At 50.9% G+C, this 22,915-nt stretch overlaps 1 protein-coding gene across 17 annotated transcripts in view; it reads left to right on the plus strand.

Moving 5' to 3' along the window:
• Nucleotides 1-22,915, plus strand: part of CACNA1D (calcium voltage-gated channel subunit alpha1 D) — a 339,546-nt gene that overhangs the window by 218,844 nt on the left and 97,787 nt on the right. For all 17 annotated transcript variants that reach the window (XM_056129079.1, XM_056129078.1, XM_056129077.1 and 14 more), the window contains exon 9: nucleotides 13,912-14,081. In XM_056129079.1, the coding sequence (XP_055985054.1) occupies nucleotides 13,912-14,081 (170 nt within the window). The remainder of the gene's footprint in view (nucleotides 1-13,911; nucleotides 14,082-22,915) is intronic.

Here is a 22,915-nt window from a genome sequence, read left to right on the forward strand (position 1 = left end):
TCTGGAGCTGTGGACTGTGAGAGAATTTTCTTACATTGCTTCGGATTGTTAGCAAGCGTTTAAGACAGAAGCCAGGCACAGGGCTCAGTACATTTATTTGCTCATCTGTTCAGACTGGAAATAAGAATTTCTCCATAGGCTGGGGCTCGAGAGAGACTCCAGCTGGTCAATATGCCTGTCTTGTAGTCGGCTGACTCAGGTTCAATCCTTTCTCCTAGCTCGGCATCACAGATGGTCCTCCAGGCCCTGACAGGGGTGATCCCTGAGCTCAGAGCTAGAAGGAAACCCAAGGCACCACTGGGTGTGGCCCAAGAAAAAAAATTTTTTCGCCATGATTTTTTTGTTGTTGTTTTTAGTTTTGCATCTCTTTTACAGATGAGGAAAGTAAGCCTCAGAGAGATGTGTTGCTTTTCCAAAGCTAAGTAAGGAATTCCTGGTAAACTAGGAAGGAAATGCAGGTTGGCTTGCCTCCAGAGCCCAGTTTTCCTCTTCAGAAGCTCTTTCTGTGTCTCAGGGGTATGGGAAGGAGCGAGGACCCATTTCCTGACTGGGTTTGAGCTGTTCTGTGTTCATGCTTTGTCAGTTCCTTTCTCTCCCCCCAATTAATTACCTCACACAGAGTGGAATGGTGGGAGAAGGATTATTTATTTATTTTTTAATAAATTTTATTGAATCACCATGAAATAGTTACAAGCTTTCATATTTGGGTTACAGTCACACAATGATCAAGCACCCATCCCTCCACCATTACACATTCCCCACTACCAATATCTCCAGTATACCGCCCCCCTTCCCACCCTCCCCCTGCCTCCATGGCAGACAATATTCCCCATACTCTCTCTCTACTTTTGGGCATTATGGTTTGCAATTCAGATACTGAGAGGTTATCGTGTTTGGCCCATTATCTACTTTCAGCACACATCTCCCATCCCAACCGGTTCCTCCAGCCATCATTTTCTTAGCGATCCCTTCTCTATTCCAGCTGCCTTCTCCCCTTTGCTCATGAGGCAGGCTTCCAGCTATGGAGCAATCTTCCTGTCCCGTGAATCTACTATCCTTAGGTGTCAGCCTCATGTTATGTTGTTTTATACTCCACAAATGAGTGCAGTCGATAAGGATGCTTTAGAGAAACTGGTTTTCTTTTCCTCTTCAAAGTGCTCATCCGTAAACCCTGTTTTGGTTTAAGTGGTCCTTCTGGTGCCCATTTTGGAAGGGTTTTCGCCATCTCTCTGAATCTCTGAGCTTTGCTTACACTCAGATGCTCTTGCCCCTGTAGCTCAGCTGAGATGAGATGGTCCAGAGGGAACCTTCCATTCCTGCCGCCTCTCAGGGAAAAACTACTCTCCCCTCCCCACCCCAAGAGGTGAGTGCTGCTCTCCTCTGAGGGCCTCTGACAGGGCCAGGAATGGAATTTGGACTGGAATTTCAGTCCACGTCGCTACAGGTGTAGCTTTGAGGACAGCCCAACAGGCGGGCGAGGTCAAGGTCCAGCTCAAGGTCAGTGGGAGTGACCTACAGGCCTCTGTCCAGACTGAGCCACATGTCCTCAGACCGTCTGTGTTGAACTCAGCAAACTGGGTCGGAGCCTAAGTAGGACGTGCCCTGGGGGTTGCTGGTGCCTTCACACATGTTTATTTTTACTGGTTCTGCCACACTCCCGAGTCAGGTACACATTTCCCTTCTTTTCGTTGAAAAAAAATTGGAATGTGACAAGTCTGGCAAGGTGTGTGTCTTCTGAAGCAGCAGGAGTTGAAGCTGGTCGTGACAAGTGAGGAAAGTGTTGGCTTGTTCTGTGGAGTGACGGCTTTCATTCAGAGAAAGTGATGTCAGAGGAGAGAGCCCCTGTTTTCAAATGCTTCTTAAAGCGTGTTTTTGTTTTGTTTTGATAAAAAAAAAAAAGATTAAAACCAGAAGTCTACAACTTTTAGTAAACAATCTGCTTGATTTCTTGGGGTGAGGGAGCTGTAGGGGTGGGGGGACTTCCTGTTGAAGCCTTGGAATGTCTGTGGTAGCCATGGAAACAGTCTGCACAGAGAGAGAAAGAGAAAGAGAGAGCAGCTCAAATGAGATGCAGTGAAGGGAAGGTGCTGTGCATTCCAAGAAGATGCCTGGTTCTGCAGATCATATTTTAGACTCGTACATGACTCTGTTATTGTATTGCTTTGCTTTGGGGGCACACCTGATGCTGCTCACAGGACTCCTCCTGACTCTGGGCTTGTGCTTGGGCAGCTATGTGGTCCTGGGGATTGAGCGTGGGCTTCCCACATGCAAAGAATACACTTCAACTGGTAGAGCTCTCTTTAGCCTTGTTCTATGGGTTTTATTGTTGTTGTTTTAGAACTTGGGCCCACACCCAGTGGTGCTCAGGGCTTACTTCTGGCTTTCTGCTCAGGGATCACTCCCAGCAGTGCTTAGGGGACCATAAATAGTGCCTGAGATCAAACCAGGCATTGCTTGTAAGATACTTGCATGTAAGACAAGTGTCTTAAGCCAGGTACTATCTCTCTGGAACCTTGTTTTTGTTTTTGTTTTTTTGTTGGATTTTTTTGTTTAGTTTGTTTTATTTTTGTTTTGGGGTCATACCCAGAAGGGCTTACTCCTGGCTCAGGGGTCACTCTTGATGGTGCTGAGAGGCCGTGGGGTACCAGGGATCAAACCTCCATCAGCCACATGCATAGCAACTACCCTACCTGCTGTGCTATCTCTCTGCCCCCAAATCATATCCTGTTTTTAGTTTTGTTTTTCTTTTGGGACCACACAATGGTGCTCAGGGTCCTGGCAGACCTGGGGGGGGGCGTATATCTGGTGCCAGATTGAGCACATGCAAGTCAAGTTTTTGTACTACCTCTCTTGCCCCTATTTTGTTTTTGTTTTGTGCAAAGTGCCCAACCTGCTGGGCCCTAACCATATATATATATATATATTTTAAATATCCACACTGATTTCATTCGAGGCTGTACCTATCAACAATGCAATAATGATTGAGGGTTCCTTTCTACTACAGCCCCACCAACAGTCTTTCTGGTGGTCAGAAATGCTGAAATAAATATTATCCTCTATATTTTATGATTTTAGGTTTTTTTGGCAGTCTCTCTGATTTGTTTGTATTTTATATAGTGGCTATTTTCTTTTTTTTAAAACAACAAAAATTTATTATCTCACCTTTTTCTACCACTAGAATCTAAGTAAACTTTTTTTTTCTTAAATTTTTATTAGTGAAACACCATGAGGTACAGTTGTAGATTTATAAATTTTTGTGCTTGGGTTTCAGTTATACAATGATCGAATACCCATCCCTCCACCAGTGCCCATTCTCCACCACCACCAGTCCCAGTATCCCTCCCTCCCCTCATCCCCCCATCCCACCTAACTCTGTGGCAGGGCATTCCCTTTTGTTATCTTTCTCCTTTTGAGTGCTGTGGTTTGCAAAAGAGACATTGAGTGGCAATCTTGTTCGGTCTATAGTCTACTCTCATCACGCATTTCCCATCCTGAGAGGACTATCTTCTTAGGTGTGTCATGATGTCTCAGTATTATTTTAATTTAATTTTCATTTTTCTAATACTGAGAAAATGTTCAGCAGTTTTTCATGTGCCGACTGACCATTTGTTTTCATTGGAGACTGATAAAATAGCATATCTGAATAGATATATTCAGATCGTTTAGCCAGTTTTTAATTATTATTGTTGTTGGTTTTTATAATTTCTCTATATATCTTGAATTGTGGCTCCTTATCAGGTTACTGATATTATGGCATTATATGAAAGTATATTCTCCTATTTAATTGGATATCTTTACATTTTGTCAGATTTTTTTTTTCACTGAGAAGTGAATATGTTTTAAAATTTGATGTGATCCTTATCCTTAAATTTTGGTTTTTTTTTTCTCATTACTGTTGAAGTTGAGTACCTAAATACCTAGAAATTTAAAAGGAATATTCTTAGTATTTGTATTTTAAATGATAACCATGGGTATGGTTTTAGATGACAATAAGTTACCAGGGTATTGTGGCCAAATGCATCTGATGCCAAGGTCATCTGTTTGACATGATCACGCTTAGTGCAAAAACCTATAAAAAACAGTTCTATCAATTTTATTCTTCCTGAGCCACTATTAGTGACCAGAAGCCTAAAAGCAAAGATTATTTAGATAAGAAGCCCTCCCTCAGAGAGTTTACAGGCTAGTGTGCAAAAGTGAACTTGAGGAACGGGAGTCATAGTACAGTGGAGAGGGCATTTGCCTTGCACAAGACTTACCCGGGTTTGATCTCTGGCATCCCATGTGGTCCCCTGAGCACTTCCCAGAGTGATTCCTGAGTGCAGAGCAGGAGTAATCCCTGAACATCACAAGGTGTTACCCAAAAAGACCAAAAAAAAAAAAGATAAAAACTAAAAAATGAACAGTTGGCCTTTGGAATGGTTTCTGTTCCTGGTAGGTGGCTTGGGCACCCCCCTCGTCATTGCAGAGGGTCTCTCCAGCCCTGGGCAGACAGAAGAATGAAGGTGCACCAAATCCTTTTTTTTAAAAGTTTTGCATGAACTGTTTCCATGGAGTTCCCATGGAGCAGTCGTGATGGGATGGATGATTGAGTAGACGGAGGTATTTCTGCCCTCCTGACAGTGGACATAACCCCCACCCTACCCCAATTGTCTGATGTCTTTTTTGCTAACCACTGCTTCTCCTCTGCTTCCTTGTGGCCAATGCCCCACATTCTGAAGATTTGCGCCCCTCCCCCCTCCCCCCTGCCCCGCCAGGAGAGGATTTTACCTGTGGGTTGCTGAGTGCCAAGACCCCTGCTACCTTTCTCTCTTAGAAGAGGGAGCTCTCTGGCTACTCCTGGATTGTTGTGATTGCAGGAACACTGGAATAATGCTGTTGGTTTTGATGGACTTGAAACTGGTCCGCAATCATGTACGTGTGTGTGTGTGTGTGTGTGTGTGTGTGTCTGTCTGTCTGTCTGTCTGTGTCTTTGTGTGATCAAGCATGATTGTTGACCTTTTTAAAAAAAATTGTAGGGGCCAGAGCCATAGTACATTGGGTAGGGCATTTGCCTTGCACGTGGTTGACCCGAGTTCAATCCTCAGCATCCCATATGGTCCTCTGATCAGTGCCAGGAGTAATTCCTGAGTGCAGAGCCAGACGTAATCCTTGAGCATCTCTGGGTGTGACTCAGAAAAAAAAAAAATTATAAAACACCTGGTTTCCTTGAGCAGAAATAGAGCCTCTGTGTTTTCCAAAACTTTGATTTAAACATAAAATTTTGGGGGACCAGAGCAATAGTTACAGCTGGTAGGGCATTTGCCTTGCACACAGCCAGCCTGGGTTTGATCCCCGGCATATATACATTCAAATATATATGTATTTGAACAAAACAACTTTCCACTTGGTTTCATTTTCTTTTATGTCTGTATAGGGAAAATAATTTAGGCCTAAGGAAGACTACTGTCCCTTGATAAAAATCAGTGGTTACTTCTTCAACTTCCCCTAGCTTTTTGTCTTTTTTCAGACATTGTCTCTTTGGTGTTTTTTCATATATATGTATTTTTTAATGAATCACCATGAGATACAGTTACAGACTTACAAACTTTCTTGATTACGTTTCAGTCTTACAACGATTGAGTATCCATCCCTCCACCAGTGCCCATTCTCCATCTTTGGGATGTGTGTGTGTGTGTGTGTGTGTGTGTGTGTGCGTGTGTGTGTGTGTTTCTGAATCCTCTGTCTTCATAGAAATCTATGAAGAGCCCCAGTGACCCAGTAATTCAATTGGATTCTCTTAAGCAAAATCTCTCTCTCCTCTCTCTCTCTTTCTCTCTCTTTCCCCCCTCTCTCTCCCTCCCTCCTCTCTCTTTCTCTCTCTCACTTTCTTCCTCTCTCTTTCCATCCCCCATCCCCATCCTGCCCTTGTAAATTTTAAAACATTCAGTTCTAGCTAAATTTTATTTGTGTGGGTCTGGTTAAAACAAATAGTATTTACAACACCCCCTCGCCCCCAATAAAAAGCCCAAACTAAAACTCCCTGTATCTCAATCAAGGCGATTTCCAGTTGGCCCCTCTACTCTGAGGCGCGTTTGAGAAATAACAAGTCCCAGAGAAAGGTTTGCCCTCCATTGATATCTGAGGCCACCAGTTTGACCTTCTGCCCTTTGAAGGAGAAAATGCTTCCTGCTTAGAGCAAGCCTCTCTCCAGCTCTCTAGCCCTGTTGAAGGGTCAAGCCACCAATGCTGGATGTCAAGACCCCAGGTGTGTCCAGTCCTCAGCCCCTGGGGGCTACATTGGAGCTCCAGGGAGGAAGGGAATCTCATCTTGGACGGCTGTTTCCCGCTGAATGAGGGCAGGCCAGCACAAGGAGGGGAGGGGGGAGGGGAGGAGGGGGCGCTGCCAACACCTTTCTTCTAAAGAAAGGTGACTCTGGAAGGAAGTTGGAAGGTGAGGTCAGCTGTGCTTTCTCTCCTCCCCTTCTGCTCCCTGGAGCCTGGGGTCAGAGGGAGTGGCCATCCTGTACAGGACTCTTCATTCAGAGCCAGAGCACAGTAGAAGCCCCTGCCCCTCCCTCAGGAGCCAGAAGGGCCCAATATTCAGAGGACTCGGGTGAAATGGAAAGGCATGTTCTAGGTGGTCCCAGCCAGGCCCAGCCAGGCTCTCCTGCAGGGAGGCAAGGCCCTGCTACTCAGACCCGGCAGAGCAGCGCTGAAACGGGGTGTGTCCAGGCCATGCCCCCTCCCGAGCTGCCCCTGCCCCTCAGGTTCTCCAGGGTCCAGTTTCGTGACGTGGGCGGTGGGGCTAGTCAGAACCCCTCTCCACTCCTGTCCATGCCTGGAGTCAATGCTACCAAATGTTTTGGCACCCGAGGAAAGGGGTCCTCTCAGGTTGCATCCAGGGAAAGCTGCAGAAAGTGGGGAAGGAACCATCTCCAGCAGCCAGGGGTCAGCTGTGCCTGGAGTTCTGGAGAAGCTAGGAGAGTCTGGATATTGCTCCACTCCAGGGGGCCACTCGGGGATGTGGTGCAGGCCTGAAAGGCAGCACGTGCCCCAGGCTCTCCCAGCCTTGCTCCACTGCCAAAGCCCTGGCCAGTTTCCTGAAGGGCCCAGCCACCTGCTGGCCACAGCAATTGGGCTTTTCCTTCTTCCTTTTTTCACCCCGCAGCCACCCTCGGAGGTAGGGCCAGGGAGCAGCTCCTCGTCTGCAGCCGCCCTTCTCGGCCCACAGGACCTCAGGGTGCGTGTCCTCTGCCCCCCGCCCACTCTGCCTCTCCTCTGCTCCCCACACAGGAGGAAGGTGGGTGTAGCATGTGGGGCAGTGCTCATGTTTGCTGAGCAGAGTCTCAGTGTACACCCACCTCTGGGGGCCAGCTGGGAAGCGACTGAGACCAAAGTGAGCGCAGAGCACAGAGCAGGAGGTCTGGTTGTAGGCTCGGCTCCTATGTGCCTTCCCAGAGAAGCAGTAGAAGCGGATTGGGAGCTGGCCAGCAGCGAGGGACAGGCCATCCCTTATGTCTGTTGAATCTGCCCGCACGTGCCCAGTGTGAATGGACACCTCCTGCCTGCTCCCCACCCCCACTTCCTCCTGAGTCCCCCTTCATCCTCATGCCCCGTTTTCTCGATGCTGCTGGCTTGACCAGGGGGGCGTCTTTCCTACTGCAAGGGACAGTTGTCAGCCCCTGACTCTGGGGTTTAATACCCTTCCCGTGTTTGATCCCATGCGCGTCTCTCCTCCCTCTGCCTCCATGTGCCCACAAGGTGGGTCTGTCGAGGATCCTAGAGCCGGTTAAGTGTTTTGTAGCCAGCCTTTCTGAACTTCCATTTCCTCAGGGTTTTGCAGGAGAGTAGTGATGCCAGGGCAGGGGTGGGTCTCCATGTTTGGCCGTGTTGGTTCTTGAGTATTTTCATCCCTGGAACTGCTCAGACGCAGCATGAGAGAGGTGAGAAGTGTGCTGAGGAGAAAAGGAAGAAGGCCCCTGGCAGGGGAGGAAGCTCAGTAGGACTCAGTTAAGGTGCAGGATCTTTGTGTCATTTTAAATAGAGATTGGATCTGTGTGTTTCTCATCTAATGGTTGGGCTGTCACAACAGTTAAGAAAAGATTCCCCGTTGGTTTAGTTTGTTTCCCATGATGGTCTATCATTTGAGACCCTTTGCGGTTGTTAAGTTTAACATCTCATTTTCTCAGTCAGGCCTGTCCTGTGAGGCCTTCCTTGATTTTTAGTTTTTTTAGGATTCCTTTGATCAGCTGCGCTGCCATAATCTCTCTTTATCTCTCAGGTCCTAAGCGTGGAGCATCATTTATCTATCTGTCCATACATAAGGAGGTGTGGTATTGGGAAACAATGGGCTCCCCAAGTTTCAAAGAGAGCCCAGGAAACTGGCTGGAACATTTAGAGTGTAGAATGAGGAACAGTTAAAATGAAGCCATTCTTGGCAGCTGGCAAGGGGAAACTGAGGCTTCCTCTTTGAAATAGTAAGAGTCCCTCAAAGTCACTCTCCAGATAGTGGAGATGGGGCCTGCATTGCCCTGAGAAGGCCACGCAGTGAGGCGTCCAGCTGAGGCAGGACACCCCTATCCGCGGCTCACACCTGTCCGTGTGAGAGTTCTGGCTGTTTAGAGGGTCAAGTCTGGGAAAATGGGTCTTGAAACATTTTAGGGACAAAGACTCAGGGTGTGGGGGAATTGAAAATTGGGCAGACAGTGTGCTAAGTGCCTTGTAAGAAAAGTCAGGTTGGATTCTCGGGAGAGAGAGGGTGGGAAGGCCTCACCCCCGGCTGACACGTTTGACCTTGAGTTTTCAGGGCAGTGCGGAGGCACCACGAGGCATCCTGAGGTGCTCGGGGTTGGGAGTGCGTCCATCTGCAGCGGCTGTGGAGAGCCAGCTGACCCAGTCTGCCTGCAGGGCCTCCTCTTCGAGAAAGCGTGCCTTGAATAGGAGACTGACATAGTGGGAGGATTTTGTAACCCAGGAGGGAACCAAGTGCCACCTCTGGGTATACAAACAATCTGGGGACAGGAAAGGCTGGCTGTGGGGGCTATGGAGACCTCCCAGTTCTTGGCTGCTAGGTTCCCCCAGGAAGTGGGGGGCTTTCTGCCCAGTAGCTGAGCTTTCTGGCCAGAATAGGGCTGATTTTGTTGTCTGCAAGTTTGGGGGTGCCCAGATTTCCTGCGGGTCTGCCTGAAAGGGCAAGGGGCCATTCTGGAGGAGACAGAGGCATGTCAGCCAGAGCAGTAGTACATCGGGTAGGATGCTTGCCTTGCACGTGGCTGACCTGGGTCTGATCCTCTGAGCACTGCCAGAAGTGATCCCTGAGCACAGAGGGAGGAGTCAGCCCTAAGCATACCTGGATGTGGCCCAAAACAAGCCAAAACAAGAGGTGTAAGAAGAAAACCTTGGAAATGTACAGCAGTATCCATTCCCACAAGGAGCCAGCAGTCTAGTCGGAAGTAGAAATGAATAGAGAACAGCACAAACTTGCATTGGATTCCCAGTTACACATTCCAAACACAATTATTTTTCATTTGGGAATCCTTTGGGTCTGCACTAGAGCTGCAAGAATGAGAACATAGCATGCCCGTTAATTTGAACGCATGTCTGCATTTTTTAAAATCTTACTTGCTTTTTCATTTGCACCTATATAGGAGGGGGGTTGTGAACAATTTTTTTTTTTAGTATTTTTGTAACTCATTGCTGTCCTGAGTTATTTGTGGCCCAAATGTCATCCCTGATCTGACATGTAGGAGGCCACTCTCTGACCCCTCTGTCCCTAGGGCATGTCTTCATTTTATTTGAAATGAAATGGTTGAGTGCTTATTCGCAGTTCTCACCTGACCCTTCCTTGCCTCGGTCCCCAAATCAACCCTTCGCTTTTCTCTCCTTTTAGAGAGAAATGGTAATCTAGACTGAGATCTGGACTCTAGGGGATCTCAGAACCACCAGTGTCTTCTAGTTCCTTCCAGAGGACATCTTGAACATATATGTACACACACACACACACACACACACACACACACACACAAAGCAGCACATGTGCTCATCCACATAACTCTTAGAAATCGTGAATCCACATCAATCCCAGGTTGTCCCCAGAAGGTTTTTCCTGTCTTCCTCTCTCCCTGTTTCTGTCTCTTCCTCCCTGGCAAGAGCCCCGGCTCTCACATCCATCAGCATTTCTATTCTTTTGTTAAATTCTATTCTTTTGTTAAATCCTGCAACACATCAACAACAAGCCAGTGTTTCGGCCATATAACTACAAGAAGACCCACTAAAAAGGCTCAGCATTTGCCTGGGCCTTTCCCTTGCTCCAGTCTTGCCCAAGACAGCGGCAGAGCGGGTGGGGAGGGGAGGGGCTGCGTTGGATGTTTCTAAGCTCCTTAAGCTCGTCTTGTCTTTCCCTTTCAGTATGGTTCTGTGGTTCATTTGAAGAGTAATTAGGTCCCTATGTTTCCTTTCTAATTGTAGGAGCATTTTCCCTCCTTCCTCTTCTTCTTGATTTAGTTTAAAATTTCAGTGTGTAGGGTCAGAGGAAAGAGCTTGTCCCTGGGTCTCGCTCTCATGCCCTTGTACCTGCCCCTGCCAGGTGTAACCCTGGTGACCCCCAAACCCCATCTGTTGCTCAGGCCAGGCTCTGCTAATGAGTGGCCCGAAGCCATTGTGCAGTGCCAGGTGTGGCCCTTGTAAGAAAAATTTTAATGTGTAGTGCAATGTGATTCCAAGAGTCAAAACTCTAGAAAAAGGTAGATTTTTGTAGTGTTTCTGCACTCTTATCAAGCCCTCTGCTCCATTTGCCCCAGTCCCCTGTTTGTTTTTCCTTCAAGGGTTTCTTTCTTTCCTCTTCTTTTGCACATCTGCCTCTTCTTCGTCTCAGCACTTCTGGTGTCCTTCTTTGGGTTAAATGCCCCCTCAGAGTTCAGAGGAGCCCGTAAGCAGCTGTCATATATGAGTTGTAGGATTTCTGGTCAACGGCAAGAGTGAGAATTTCTGCCAATGGCTTTTTATTCGGGACTATTATTTAATCCCCCCAATAATCGGGGTCCAGCAGGACACATTCTCACCACAAATGCAAAGAGGTTGTTTTCCCATCATCCACTGGGACTTGAGAATTGAGATTCAGCAGGTTCAAGTGAGGCTTGTTGGGACGAGAAAGCGCTGTGCGCAGCGGAGCCGCGGGCACTGCAGTGTGGATGGAGGACTCGCTGGCTCAGCACGAGGAGCCCTGGGATCTCCCGCGTCCTCTTGCGCTTCTCAGTTCTGCCAGGAACATCACAGCCCAGAGCCAGTCAAAGCTGTGCAGTTGTTTCCCTTTGGTGTTGGGGCGAGCTTTCCCATCATCCTTCTGTTGTGTTCCCAGATTCAACAACCAAACACTGCACACTTGCCCTTTGGGCCAGTTCCATGCCTTGTGGCGTTCACAGTCTCAGCTGACTGGCTGTTGTGCTGCATCCCTGAGTGAATGGCCGGACAGGTGTCCCATGTGTCTGGCAGGGGAGGAAAGGGATGCAGGGAGAGGAGCTGGGACTCAGTCCAGGTCAAAGAGATGCTGTGATCTGATGGAGGGCACTGAGGTCATCATGCAGGATGCCCCCTCCCTGCCCCTTCTCCTTCGCTCTGTGCCCTTGCTGACAGGAAAGCATCTCCTGAATTTCAGTTCCATTCAAATCAGTAAATACAAAGTATTAGCCACTCAGAACTGCCCAAGCCCAGTCGAGAGGGTTTACATTCACAGCTTTGTTGTATGTCTGCTGGCAACTGTGGCTGTTATTTAAAATATGTGGGCCATAAGCCAGGGCTTGGCAGAGTTTTTTATTTACAGAAATTTTAGTCATTGTAGGGCTTTGCCGATCTTTGCGTCACCGCATCCCAACAACCATGGAGGGGCCACAATGACATTGTAGGGAGGAGATGCTGTAGCCCTAGTGTGAAAGAACTCTGTAGAAGGAGTTTGTGAAGAAAACATGTTTCTTTCCAAAAAATAAGAAGGGAAACCCCTTCTTCAAAAGCCATAAGTTATCATGCAATGGCTCTTCTGCTAGCTTCCTGTTGTTCTGTCTACAAGAACTCAAATCAGATAGGATCCTCAGTAAGAATACTCTGTATTTAAATATTTAAATTTAGCATTTGAAGTTCAGAATCCAAAGATGCATAAAAATTTTTGCTCAGATGCTTTGGGTAAAGAAGAGACTACCCCTTCCTAGATCTTTCCGGTCAACTTCCACTTACTGTGTCCCCTGGCCATGTGGCTAGCTGGCTCTTTGCTCCGTGTTCGGAGATGTGATTCTGCATCGGGAGCAAAACTGGGATTCAGGAATTAGTCTCGGGCTGAGCTCTGCAGGCTGCATTCTCTGGAAGCCACTGTTATCCTCTTGGTGTGACTGGCATGAGCCAGATACCATCCTCAGAACGGTTTCTCCTGGAGGCTGGAATATGTCCTGCTCTCCAGGAAGGACCCTTGACTCTGAGGGCAGAAAACCTCTGTGGGTCTGGATCAACTGCAGTCCCCCTGCCCAGTGCCTGGGGACAGCAAGGCTGCAGTCTCAGGAACATCCCTGTGCGCCCACAGCCTCAACCCTGCCTCACTTCCCAGAGGGTAATGGTGGGGATAGACAAGCCCTAGCAGAGCTAAGGATGGGCTCTGGGGGCATCCAAAAAAGTGGGTGATTTTGGAACAAGGAATGGCCTCCTTCCCTGCTGTGGCTGGGGCGGGAATTCTCGTATCTGATCCCGATTGAGAGTCTTTACAAAACCCTTCACAGCCCTGAGCCCAGAGAAGGAGGAAGACAGGGGCTGGAGGCTTGGCTTTGTGTAAGTAAGTGCCTCCACCACCAGGTGTGTCAGTAAATGAGGCCCCAGAAGGGAGCTGCTGACTGTGTATTTGACAAAGGCTGCGGGAATGGAGGGACGAGGCCCTCAGGTCCGGGGGTCTGCACTCAGACAGATGCCGCACTGCCTGTCACCCTTCCTTACTCCTGTCCCGGCTCAGTCACAGCCTCAGCAGATCCGTAAGGCGGGAATCTTGGCTCCTGTCACCGGTGCAGGGTGGGATGTGCAGAGGGGCTGTTGCATGTGACCCCCCGACCCTGACTCTCACATGCGCCTGAGCAAATGCAGGGTTCTCTGTGCAGGCACAGAGAGTGGGTGACAGGTAGGTGCTAGAGGCCACATCAAGGACATTGCACATCCTGGAGCACGCACGAGGCCTTTCCCAGGCAGGTGCTCCCCTAAAAGGGCCATACACTGGGGAGATTTGGGAGAGGGGAGAGGCTGGGGGACGTGAAGGCCGAGACAGCAGTGGTGCCTTGGGTTCAGTCTGGGAAGAGCAGGGGCCAGGACGTGGGTCTGTTCTGACTCTGCCCAGGCTCTGGCCCACTGCAGTGTGGGTGCCCGGAACACTGCCCCCCACTACCGCTTCGGGTTCCTGCTTTGGTCAGGGGTCAGAATACAGGGCATACTCATGTACTGCAGGGGCTCTATGCTTGGTGTTCTGTGGACCCCGGTGTAGTGCTCCTGGGTCTGTTCCCACTAAAGTGGAGGCAAGACACTGAAGTGGCGGGGGGGTGGGGGTGGTGGAGGTAGAGGTGGGCCCCAGTGGGGGGTATCGTGAGCCACCCGCCCCCAACCCATGACCAGGCACTGCGGGTGGGGCCCAGGCTCCTTGGGCTGTGGTGGGCTGCAGGGGGCTCACCTTCGAGGCACTGCATGTGTGTGGTGTGGGGGTGGGCTCTGCTCCTCTCGCGTCCACGGCCTCGCTTGGGGAGACGCTGTCCTGTTGTCTGTCTGTGTGTGGCCCTCTTGCAGCTGTGCTCTGCATCTATGGCCCCCTGTAACCCCCCCTCCTCCGGCTGTCATGCTGGGGGTGGGGAACTGGTGGGTCCGGGGGCGCTCACACAGGGCGTCCTGACACCGGCCTGCCCTCTCTCCCTCCCCCAGAGAATTCTCCAAGGAGAGAGAGAAGGCGAAGGCGCGGGGCGACTTCCAGAAGCTCAGAGAGAAGCAGCAACTGGAAGAAGATCTGAAGGGCTACCTGGACTGGATCACCCAAGCAGAGGACATCGATCCCGAGAACGAGGAGGAAGGAGGAGAGGAGAGCAAACGGAACAGTAGGTGGCGGCCACCCCCACCCTGGACTGGGTGGGGCTCGGCTGGGGTGCAGGCACTTGCCCGCAGGTACATCTCTGTTTCCTCCAGCCTGTGGGGCCGAGTGAGTCACCGACTCCTGCCCTCTGAAGTTCTGCCTGGGGGGTGGACTGCTACGTGCCTACACTCATTCACAGGGCTTTGGGGTTGACACACGTCCAAGCTGTGTGGCCATGGCTGCACCACGGCCCCCTCCCCCTTTGCTGCCCAAATTGGTTCCTGCCCCGTCACTCTAACCCCGGGAGCCACAGGGCTGGGGCAAAACTGGGTCACCCTGTGTGTGATGCCAGGAGGCATCTGAGCCCAGGTGGCCCCGGTGCCCCCTCCACCATCCCCCACATGGTGACACCAGGCACCAAAGAACGCTGCAGCAGAAAGGCCCAGTGCTTGGCCAACCACCAGGCCCCACTGCCCTCTATAAGCCAGATGTCCCTTTCCACACGCTGCCTCCGCAGGGGCCTCTTGCTCTTCCTCCTCCTTCCTAGTCCATCATTGTCTGGGGGTTTGCAGTGCTTGAAATCCAATGGTGGGAGTCACTGAGATGTCTGTGATTCGCGGGTCATCTGAAATAGTGGACAGTCAAAGACAGGAAAAATTTCTTCAGGGCTCCATTGTGCATGTCCTTGGTGAGGATCTGCCTCCGGCCCCAGGGGCCTTGCTCAGCGGTTCACTCAGCAGGGTGGATGTGGGAACTGGTGCCAGGAGCCAGGAGCACTCATGGGTGGGGAGCACCAGGGCTGCTTCCTCCCTGGATGGCCACGTCTGTGCAGAGGGAGGCAGGCTCCAGCAGCACCAGGAGGGCAGGCAGCTTGCAGAGAGATGAGGAAGGGCTGGCCACAAGGTCTGGGCCTAGTGGAACTGTGCCCCGAGGGAAGGCTAGATCTGAGCTCAGCGTCAGCCATCACCACCCAAGACCAGCAGAGGAGAAGGGGGTGCACCCATGGCTGGGCAGCTGGAGTGCATGGGAAGGTGAGGGTTACAGCTCAGGGTGAGACACAGCAGAGGGTGCAGTGTGGCTTGTGTGGGGGCAGAGTGTGACCCCAGAGACTGAGACCACCTCAGAGGGCATTCCTGACCAGGCACCCTCAAGAATAAGTGTTGACACAGTCTTGTATGTTGGTAGGGGGGATACCAAGTACAGGAATTCCCCATTTTTTCCCGGCCGCTGCCCTCTGTGGATCAAGCATGGGAGTGTTCTAGACTGTTCCAGCCCACTTTGAGATTTGAGTTTCCACAGGTATTCTGCTGGGGTGACCCGGTGTCAGCCCAGAACCTGTCATGTGGCTGTTCTGGGTCAGGGAGCCAACCTTTCGTGCGTTCTGTGTATCCTCAACGTCCCCTTTGTAACAGGGCCACCCCACCCCCACCCCACAAAGCCCCAGGTCTCTGGAACAGCATCTGGCAATGACTCTCTCCCGTTGTCGGCCGGCCAAGCCAGCAGTTGCTGCAAGGGTGAGGATGAGCATTCTTCACATCCCACCATGCCGTGGCACACCCGGGGCCACTGCAGCCATGCTCAGAGGCCGCCTGAGCAGAAGCCACTGATGCCCAGGGGACTATACATAGTGCCAGGGATGGAACCAGGCGCAGCCCCAGACAGGCTCTGGCCTTGGCCCCATCCCCACTCTCCAGACTCTCTATGGCTCTTGAGTATCTATGTACAACAAGCTTGTCAGTTGTGTCACTTCTTTTTTCCCTAAAATTATTACTTTTTAATTTTGGGGTTTATAATGCGCTGTCCTCCCATTGTTCATCGATTTGCTCAAGCAGGCACCAATAACGTCTCCATTGTGAGACTTGTTGTTACTGTTTTTGGCATATTGAATACTCCATGGGGACTTGCCAGGCTCTGTCATGCAGGCGGGATACTCTCGGTAGCTTGCCGGGCCCTTCAAGAGGGGCAGAGGAATCGAACCCGGGTCAGCCGTGTACAAGGCAAACTCCCTGCTCGCTGTGCTATCGCTCCAGCCCTGTGGGGTTTATAATACTATTAATAATGGTTTCTCATGGAACCACTCCCACCACCAGTGCATCCTCCTCTCTCCCTCTCACCCCCTCTCTGCCCCCCCCCCCCCACCTCATCTGGCATCTCTGTCTCTATCTGGTGTGGCCTGTTTCTAGCTGACTGACGCTTACTGTCAGAGTGAGGGAGGGGTATGTGCTTGGAGAGGGACTGGCGCCATCTTTTCTCTGGGCTTCACCAGGGGTCCCTGCCTGCCCCTGTGTGTTCCCAACACTCGCAGACACGATGCCTGCCAGGGAAGGCAGCCTGCATGGGGTCTGCAGCCACACCCCACCTCTATACTGGAGGCCCTGTGGGAAGCCTGGGTGGCCACGTGTTGAGTATCTGGCTGTGTCTGGCTGTCTCCTGAACCAGAGGTGAGGCTTCCAGGGTCCTGGCAGAGCTGCCTGGGCTGCCTGGCTTGGTGCTCTCCAGCACTGTTTAACACATTGGTGTAGGCATGTGCCACTGATGCCTCATCTTTAGATGTGGTTTAATTAACACCAATTGCTCAGTGTGGCATCAATGTGTTAAGTGCCAGGTCTGTCAATTTGCTGCTAGAACGCTGGTGTTCCACCATTCACAGAATGGACGAGGTTCCCTGGGAAGTGAGTTTCTGAGCATTTGGGCAATTTTCAAGACTCCTTTAACTTTTTGCTGAGCTTCAAGTTTCTGAAGCAACCCTACCAAATCTCCCAGTGATTTTTCAGACGTGTGCAGCTGGGTTAACAATGGAGTTTGTTTTTGGTTTTTTTTTTTTTTTGGTTTTTTTTTCCCCCTAGGGCCCTTAAAATCTGGAAGCTGAACATTCTATTTTAAACTCTTCTCATTGTCAGTGATGAGTCTTTAAAAAGAGAGCATTAGAAATAATGAAATTGTCTTTAAGGGAGTTACTGTGTCTGGCATATCGAATACTCTCGGTAGCTTGCCGGGCTCTCCGAGAGGGGCGGAGGAATCGAACTCGGGTCGGCCATGTTGGCCGCTTGTAAGGCGAACGCCCTACCCGCTGTGCTATCGCTTTTAAGGGAGATCTTGCTCTGGTTCTGGCCAGAAAGGCAAGACCGTTTCACTGTGAGAAGGGTGATGGATCAGTGAACCCAGTACCTGGGCATGTTTGCTATGCAAAGAAAGGCAGGAGCACCTGAGACTCTGGCTCTGACCCAGCGACAGCCTCTCGGGCCCTCTTCCTACTGCTCCGGGAGGCTGTGTGCACCCTCTCCCGTGTACACACACCTCATTCCCATGCTTTCATATACACCCCCCCACACACACACACACACAGAGCATTGTCGCAGCAGGCTCCTCATTCCACAGTGCCACCTGCTGTGTGTTGTGTTGTCTGGAGATGAGCAGAAGATCAGGGTTTGCTTACAAAAGGCACAAAAGCTTGCTGATCTTTTTGGGGTTTTTTTTTGTTTTGCTTTTTGGGTCACACGTGGCAATGCACAGGGGTTACTCCTGCTGGTTCATGCACTCAGGAATTATTCCTGGCAGTGCTCAGGGGACCATATGGGATGCTGGGAATCGAACCCGGGTCAGCCACGTGCAAGGCAAATGCCCTACCCGCTGTGCTATCGCTCCAGCCCCAAGCTTGCTGATCTTGATTTACTTTCTTAATTTCATTTTATTTTTTTGGTTTTGGGGCCACCCCCAGCGGTGCTCAGGACGTACTCCTGACTCTGAGTTTAGGGATCACTCTTGGAAGGACTTAGAGGACCGTATTGGGTGCCAGGGATCACACCTGGGTCATCTGAGTGCAAGGCAAGGGCCCTGACTGCTGGAGTATCTCTCCTGCCCCTCACTGGCCTTATGTCTTCAAAGATTGTCTCTTTAAAATGTGATTTTGGAAACAAAACCCTTTGTCACCATTCAGCTCCCTCTGGATGCAAGTTCAAAATGGAAAACATTCCAGGAAAAGCTCTAAAGCAAATAACAGCAGCTTTGGCTGCTGTCAGGGAAACTTGTGCCCAGAGATGCTGCAGAGGTCCTGTGCCCATGGTTGCTGGTGGGCAGGGCCCCATGCCCAGGGCTAGCAGGGAGACCCCTGTTCCACGGGATGGCAGCTGGAGACCCTCATCTATCCTGGCTGGCCTCGCCATGCTGGTGGAAGCTGGGCTTGGACTGGCCGTTCCCGCCAGGTTTCGGAATCTCAAATCATAGCGGCATAGTCTTTGTTTTGAAGATGATTCAGGTACAGGTTTGGGGGAGTAGGGGCCTGGTGATAAAGCATTTGCCTTGATTGCTTGTGTGGGTCCCATCCCTGGATCTGTGTGTGTGTGTGTGTGTGTGTGTGTGTGTGTGTGTGTGTGTGCGCGCGCGTGTGTGTTGATAATTCCCTGCTGGCCAGGTCTGACTAGGGTTAGCACCTTATAAGAGAGAAAGCAAACGTTCCCATAGCCGGGCAACCACTGTCAGACCACCAGTCTGTAAGGAAGCAGAGCTGAGATTGAAGCTGGTCTATCTGAAAGCAGAAATTCCTCTGCAGCCCCCTAATGCCCACCCCTGAGGCAGACCCAGGTCTCGGCACTCCTGCCGAAGGGCCTCTCCTAGGCCGCCCCTCTGAGAAGGCAGGCCGTGCCCCGGAGCCCGGAGTCCACAGTGGCTGCATTGCCTTCAGGCAGGCCTTGTGCATTTGCTGCTGAGGGTGCTTGCACCGTGCCAGTGGGAGTCAGATCCCACCTCTGAGCAGCACAGAGCAGCAAACGGTTTGCGCCGGCCCCAGAGCCCCTCAGCACGCCCACAGCCCTTGTGTGCGTTGCTATTGCCGCCCTCTACTGTTTCATAATGGAATTGCCTGTGTTCAACCTCAAGGGATTACAGTTGCCGACTTGCTCAAAGAGGAAAAGAAGAAAAGGAAGTTTTGCTGCTTTCGCCAACGCAGGGCTAAGGATCATGGTAAACGACTGAGATGGGACTTTCTCGACTTCCCAAGGCCTCCGACCTCCACCCCTCCCTTCCTTACACATAGGCATGGTGTGGAGTGCTGGTGCTTTGTGGTGTGCTTGAAGCTGCCTATGGTTTAATGGTTTGATCTCTTTGAAACTTGGGTTTTCTTGTTTACCTCATCTTCCCTTTCTCCCCCTGACGGCCTCTCTTGGCTGAGACCACATTCCATTTCCTTTCGTGTGAACTGTACCTTTAAAAGATGCAACCAAACCAACTTAAGAAGCTTTCTTTTCACTCGACGTAAATATTCTTAATCTGGGAGGAAGATAGAGTTGTTAAACACTTTCTCCCAAATGATGCACTCTTATCTAAACTGTTTGGAAATTCCAATGATGTTACTTGATTGATTTTTTTTCCAGGTTGCATTTTTCAAATGGGCCTTCCACTTTCTGGCTGGTTGGCCCCCGGGGACCGTGCTAATGCTAAATTAGTGCCATTTTCAGGAATGAATTTAGAACTGTATTTCCAGTATGAAAAGTGGTGGTGGAGCTTGTCATTGCAAGAGAGAATGAGAAGGGAGACAACTGGGTTTTATTTATTTATTTTTTAATAATGCTTAACTTTTTTTTTAAATTGAATCTCAAAGAGACACAGTTACAAAGTGGCCACTGAGTTTTAAGCTCTTCTCCAGCAGATTGCTACACTCGGTCCCTCAGTAGATACCACGGGCTTAGAGTCAGCCTTCCCCAGGCCGTGCAGTAATGTAGACAGTTGACCCAGGTCACCACAGGAGCACGAAGCTTTCCCCCACAGGAACCAGCACCTCCATCCAGTGACCTCAGCCCAATGTTCAGACCTGGACATGTGACCCTAGCGCAGGGGTCTGGAGAAGAAAGAATCTCCACGAGCAGCAGGCCCGGCTCAGAGTTTAGCACGGAGTCAGGCATGACTGGATAGAGGCTAACACAAAGTCCTCCTTCCTCCACGGCCTGAGAGGAGCCGACACTGACAGAACAGTGTCAGCTGGGAGCCAACATCATTCTGAGAACACGGCCAGGCCCGAGAGGAGATAGGTCTTGTCTGAATTGGACAGCAAGTCGGGGCTGGGGCAGGGCTGACCCGGCCGGCAGTGGCCTTTGCAGAGCTGATTCAACACAGCTGGGCCAGATGCAGTTTCTGGAGGTGCCTATAGACACAGGGGCTTCCAGTGAGCAGTAAATAGTGTCTTAAAGAAAAGCCTGTTCTAGGGGCTCAGCACTGACCTTGTGGGTATGAAGCCCTGGGTTCTATGTCCAGCACTGCCAAAAAGAAAGAAGGGAGGGGAAGAGAGAGAGAGAGAGAGAGAGAGAGAGAGAGAGAGAGAGAGAGAGAGAGAGAGAGAGAGAGAGAGAGAGAGAGAGAGAGAGAGAGAAGAGGAAGAAGGAAAGAAGGGAGAGAAAGAGGAAGAGGGGGAGGGAGGGAAGAGAGAGAGAGAGAGAGAGAATATGTTCAAACTATGACATGGATAGCTCTGTGGGTGTTTAGGAGAAGACAAGTGACCCCAAAGAGGAGAACCCCTCCTACGACAAGTGGGTGCACCCCATCCCACCCTGAGCAAGGGCTCTCACCTTGTGATTTTGCGAGGATTCTTGAACACACTCTCTCTCTCTCTCTCTCTCTCTCTCTCTCTCTCTCTCTCTCTCTCTCTCACACATATTGGTCCCAGATCTGTAGGGAGAGAGCCCAGCCTGGGTTTCTTTCTGGGCTACCCAGGGGCCCCCCTCAAGAAAGCCCTAGAGTAAGTAAAGAGGAACAGTGAGGGAGCACGGACCCATGTGGCAGCGACACTCCCCACGCCCCCTTGCCACTCAGAGACAGTCACTTTCCAGGCAGGGTTCTTGCCTTAGACAGAAACCTTGTTCTCACCTTGACCCACATTCCCCAAGAATCTGTTGCTTTGATGGTAAAGCTTGTCACAGCTCACAGACACGGCAGGTGCCTTCAGGGGGTGACGCAGTGCTGCTCTGCTCTTGTGGACAACGACAGCATGAACTCGGGACTCTGGACCCGCTCCCTAGGGAGGGCAGCCTCGGCCTGTCCCTGTCACCTCAACCCATCCCCACCCTTGCCCCGCTTGTTTTGAGAAGCAAGTTAGAAGCTTCAGCTGCTGAGATATGCCCGGAGAACCCCTGAGTGTGCAAGGAAGCTTGTCCCAGGGAGAAGAGAGGTGCAGGGCCGCAGAGGCGCAGGGCACTGGAACCGGCAGGCTCTAGGGGAGGTGGCAAGCTCTGCTCTCTGCAAGGCTGGGGCCTCAGCCGGGCGTGCTCCCTGGACTGGGTAGCTCACCTCCTGCTGGCCCTCCTGGGGGGGGGGAGGGAGGGGCAGGGCAGGGCCCTCCTGGTGAACCCAGTGCTGGGGGTAGCGCCAAGTGGCCTGTGGCTGCTTCCTCTGGACGGCAGCTCTTGCAGGTCAGAGGTCAAAGGGCCTGGTGTTGGCTGCAGCTCAGGAGAGAGGTTAAGGGTAAAATCAATGCCTGTGTGCTGGTGACAGAGACCAAGCTTCTGACATCTCCAGAATCCCTCAGCGTCCATGAAAGAGAGACGGAGACGGGAAGTAGATAGGACAGTGTTTTTACTACCTGTTTATGAAAATGCTAATTGTCGTGCTGCACAGGAAACTTTTTCTGGGTTGATTTTCTGGGGCATTATACAGGAAGGCAGCATCTGAAGGGAAAATGCTGCTAGTGTTTGTCCACAGAGAGTGTCTCGGCTGGGCCTGAGTACCAGAGGAGGGCCTGGCAGCCCCTTCTCCAGGTGCCTATGCGCTAAACCTCAGACTCCTCCCTGAAGTGCTCCCCTGAGTCCCCGAGACCTAGAACAGCAGGCATGGCCTCAGCCGCCCTCAGCCAGGCAAGTTAGGTTGCAGACGCAAGTTAGGTTGCAGACTTGCCTCATGCCTGCACTCACCCAGACTCACTGGCAAAGTTTAAAGCATTTCATTTAAATAATAATAATAATAATAATAATAATAATAATAATAATCAAACATCTCTCTCAACAAAACTAGAATTTATTGGACCACGTCAGGGAAAAGGGCTTCCAGGTTCTCCCATGAGACGACACCCTGGTTTATTTTTTATTTTTATTTTTTTGCTTTTTTTGGAGGAGTCACACCCGGCAATGCAGAGGGGTTGTTTCTGGCTCTGCACTTAGGAATTACTTCTGGCACTGCTTGGGAGACCATATGGGATGCTGGGAATCAAACACGGGTCGGCCACATGCAAGGCAAACGCCCTCCTTGCTGTACTATAGCTCCAGCCCCCCCCATGCTGGCTTATTGATCAGGGGACTGATGCCTGTAAGTGTGGGGCCCTGTGAGGTCTCTGCTTGCACCCCTCGACCTACTGACCTCAGGTCACACCCAAGCCCATGGCAGGAGGGGCTACGGCTTCCTGCATGGTGTTCTGGAGCTCCGGCTGCCAGGAGGGATGAGCATGGGTCTTGGGTTTGCATAATTGTTTGAATTTCTCTCAAGTCCCACTGGTCACCTTAGCAACTTGATGTTTTCAGCACCTGCCCCCAGCTACACACCCCATGCTGGGCTGATGGCCTGTGAGTCGTTGGCTCTGCCTGGTTTCAAGGGGTTACTCAAGGTCACTAGGTCAGCAACTCCAGGCTGATGGAGAGCAGATTTATTTGGCTTTGGGGACTTGTAGAATTTTAAGAATATGCCAATCTAAGGGTGGACATCTGCCGAGAGCAGAATCGTGACCCTGGAGATCTCAGACCCTGCTGCGTGGTCACAGCTGGGGTGAGCACTGAGCGGAGAGCAGAGGGGCTTTCTGTGTGCCGTTTCAGACTCTCAGCTATGAGTCATTCCTGTAAGCCACAAGTCCCTTCCTATTCTAACTGAGTCTCCTTCCTTAAGCTT

The sequence above is a fragment of the Sorex fumeus genome, unplaced genomic scaffold, assembly GCF_029834395.1.
Source record: "Sorex fumeus unplaced genomic scaffold, SorFum_2.1 ptg000072l, whole genome shotgun sequence".
Taxonomy (NCBI): Eukaryota; Metazoa; Chordata; class Mammalia; order Eulipotyphla; family Soricidae; genus Sorex; species Sorex fumeus.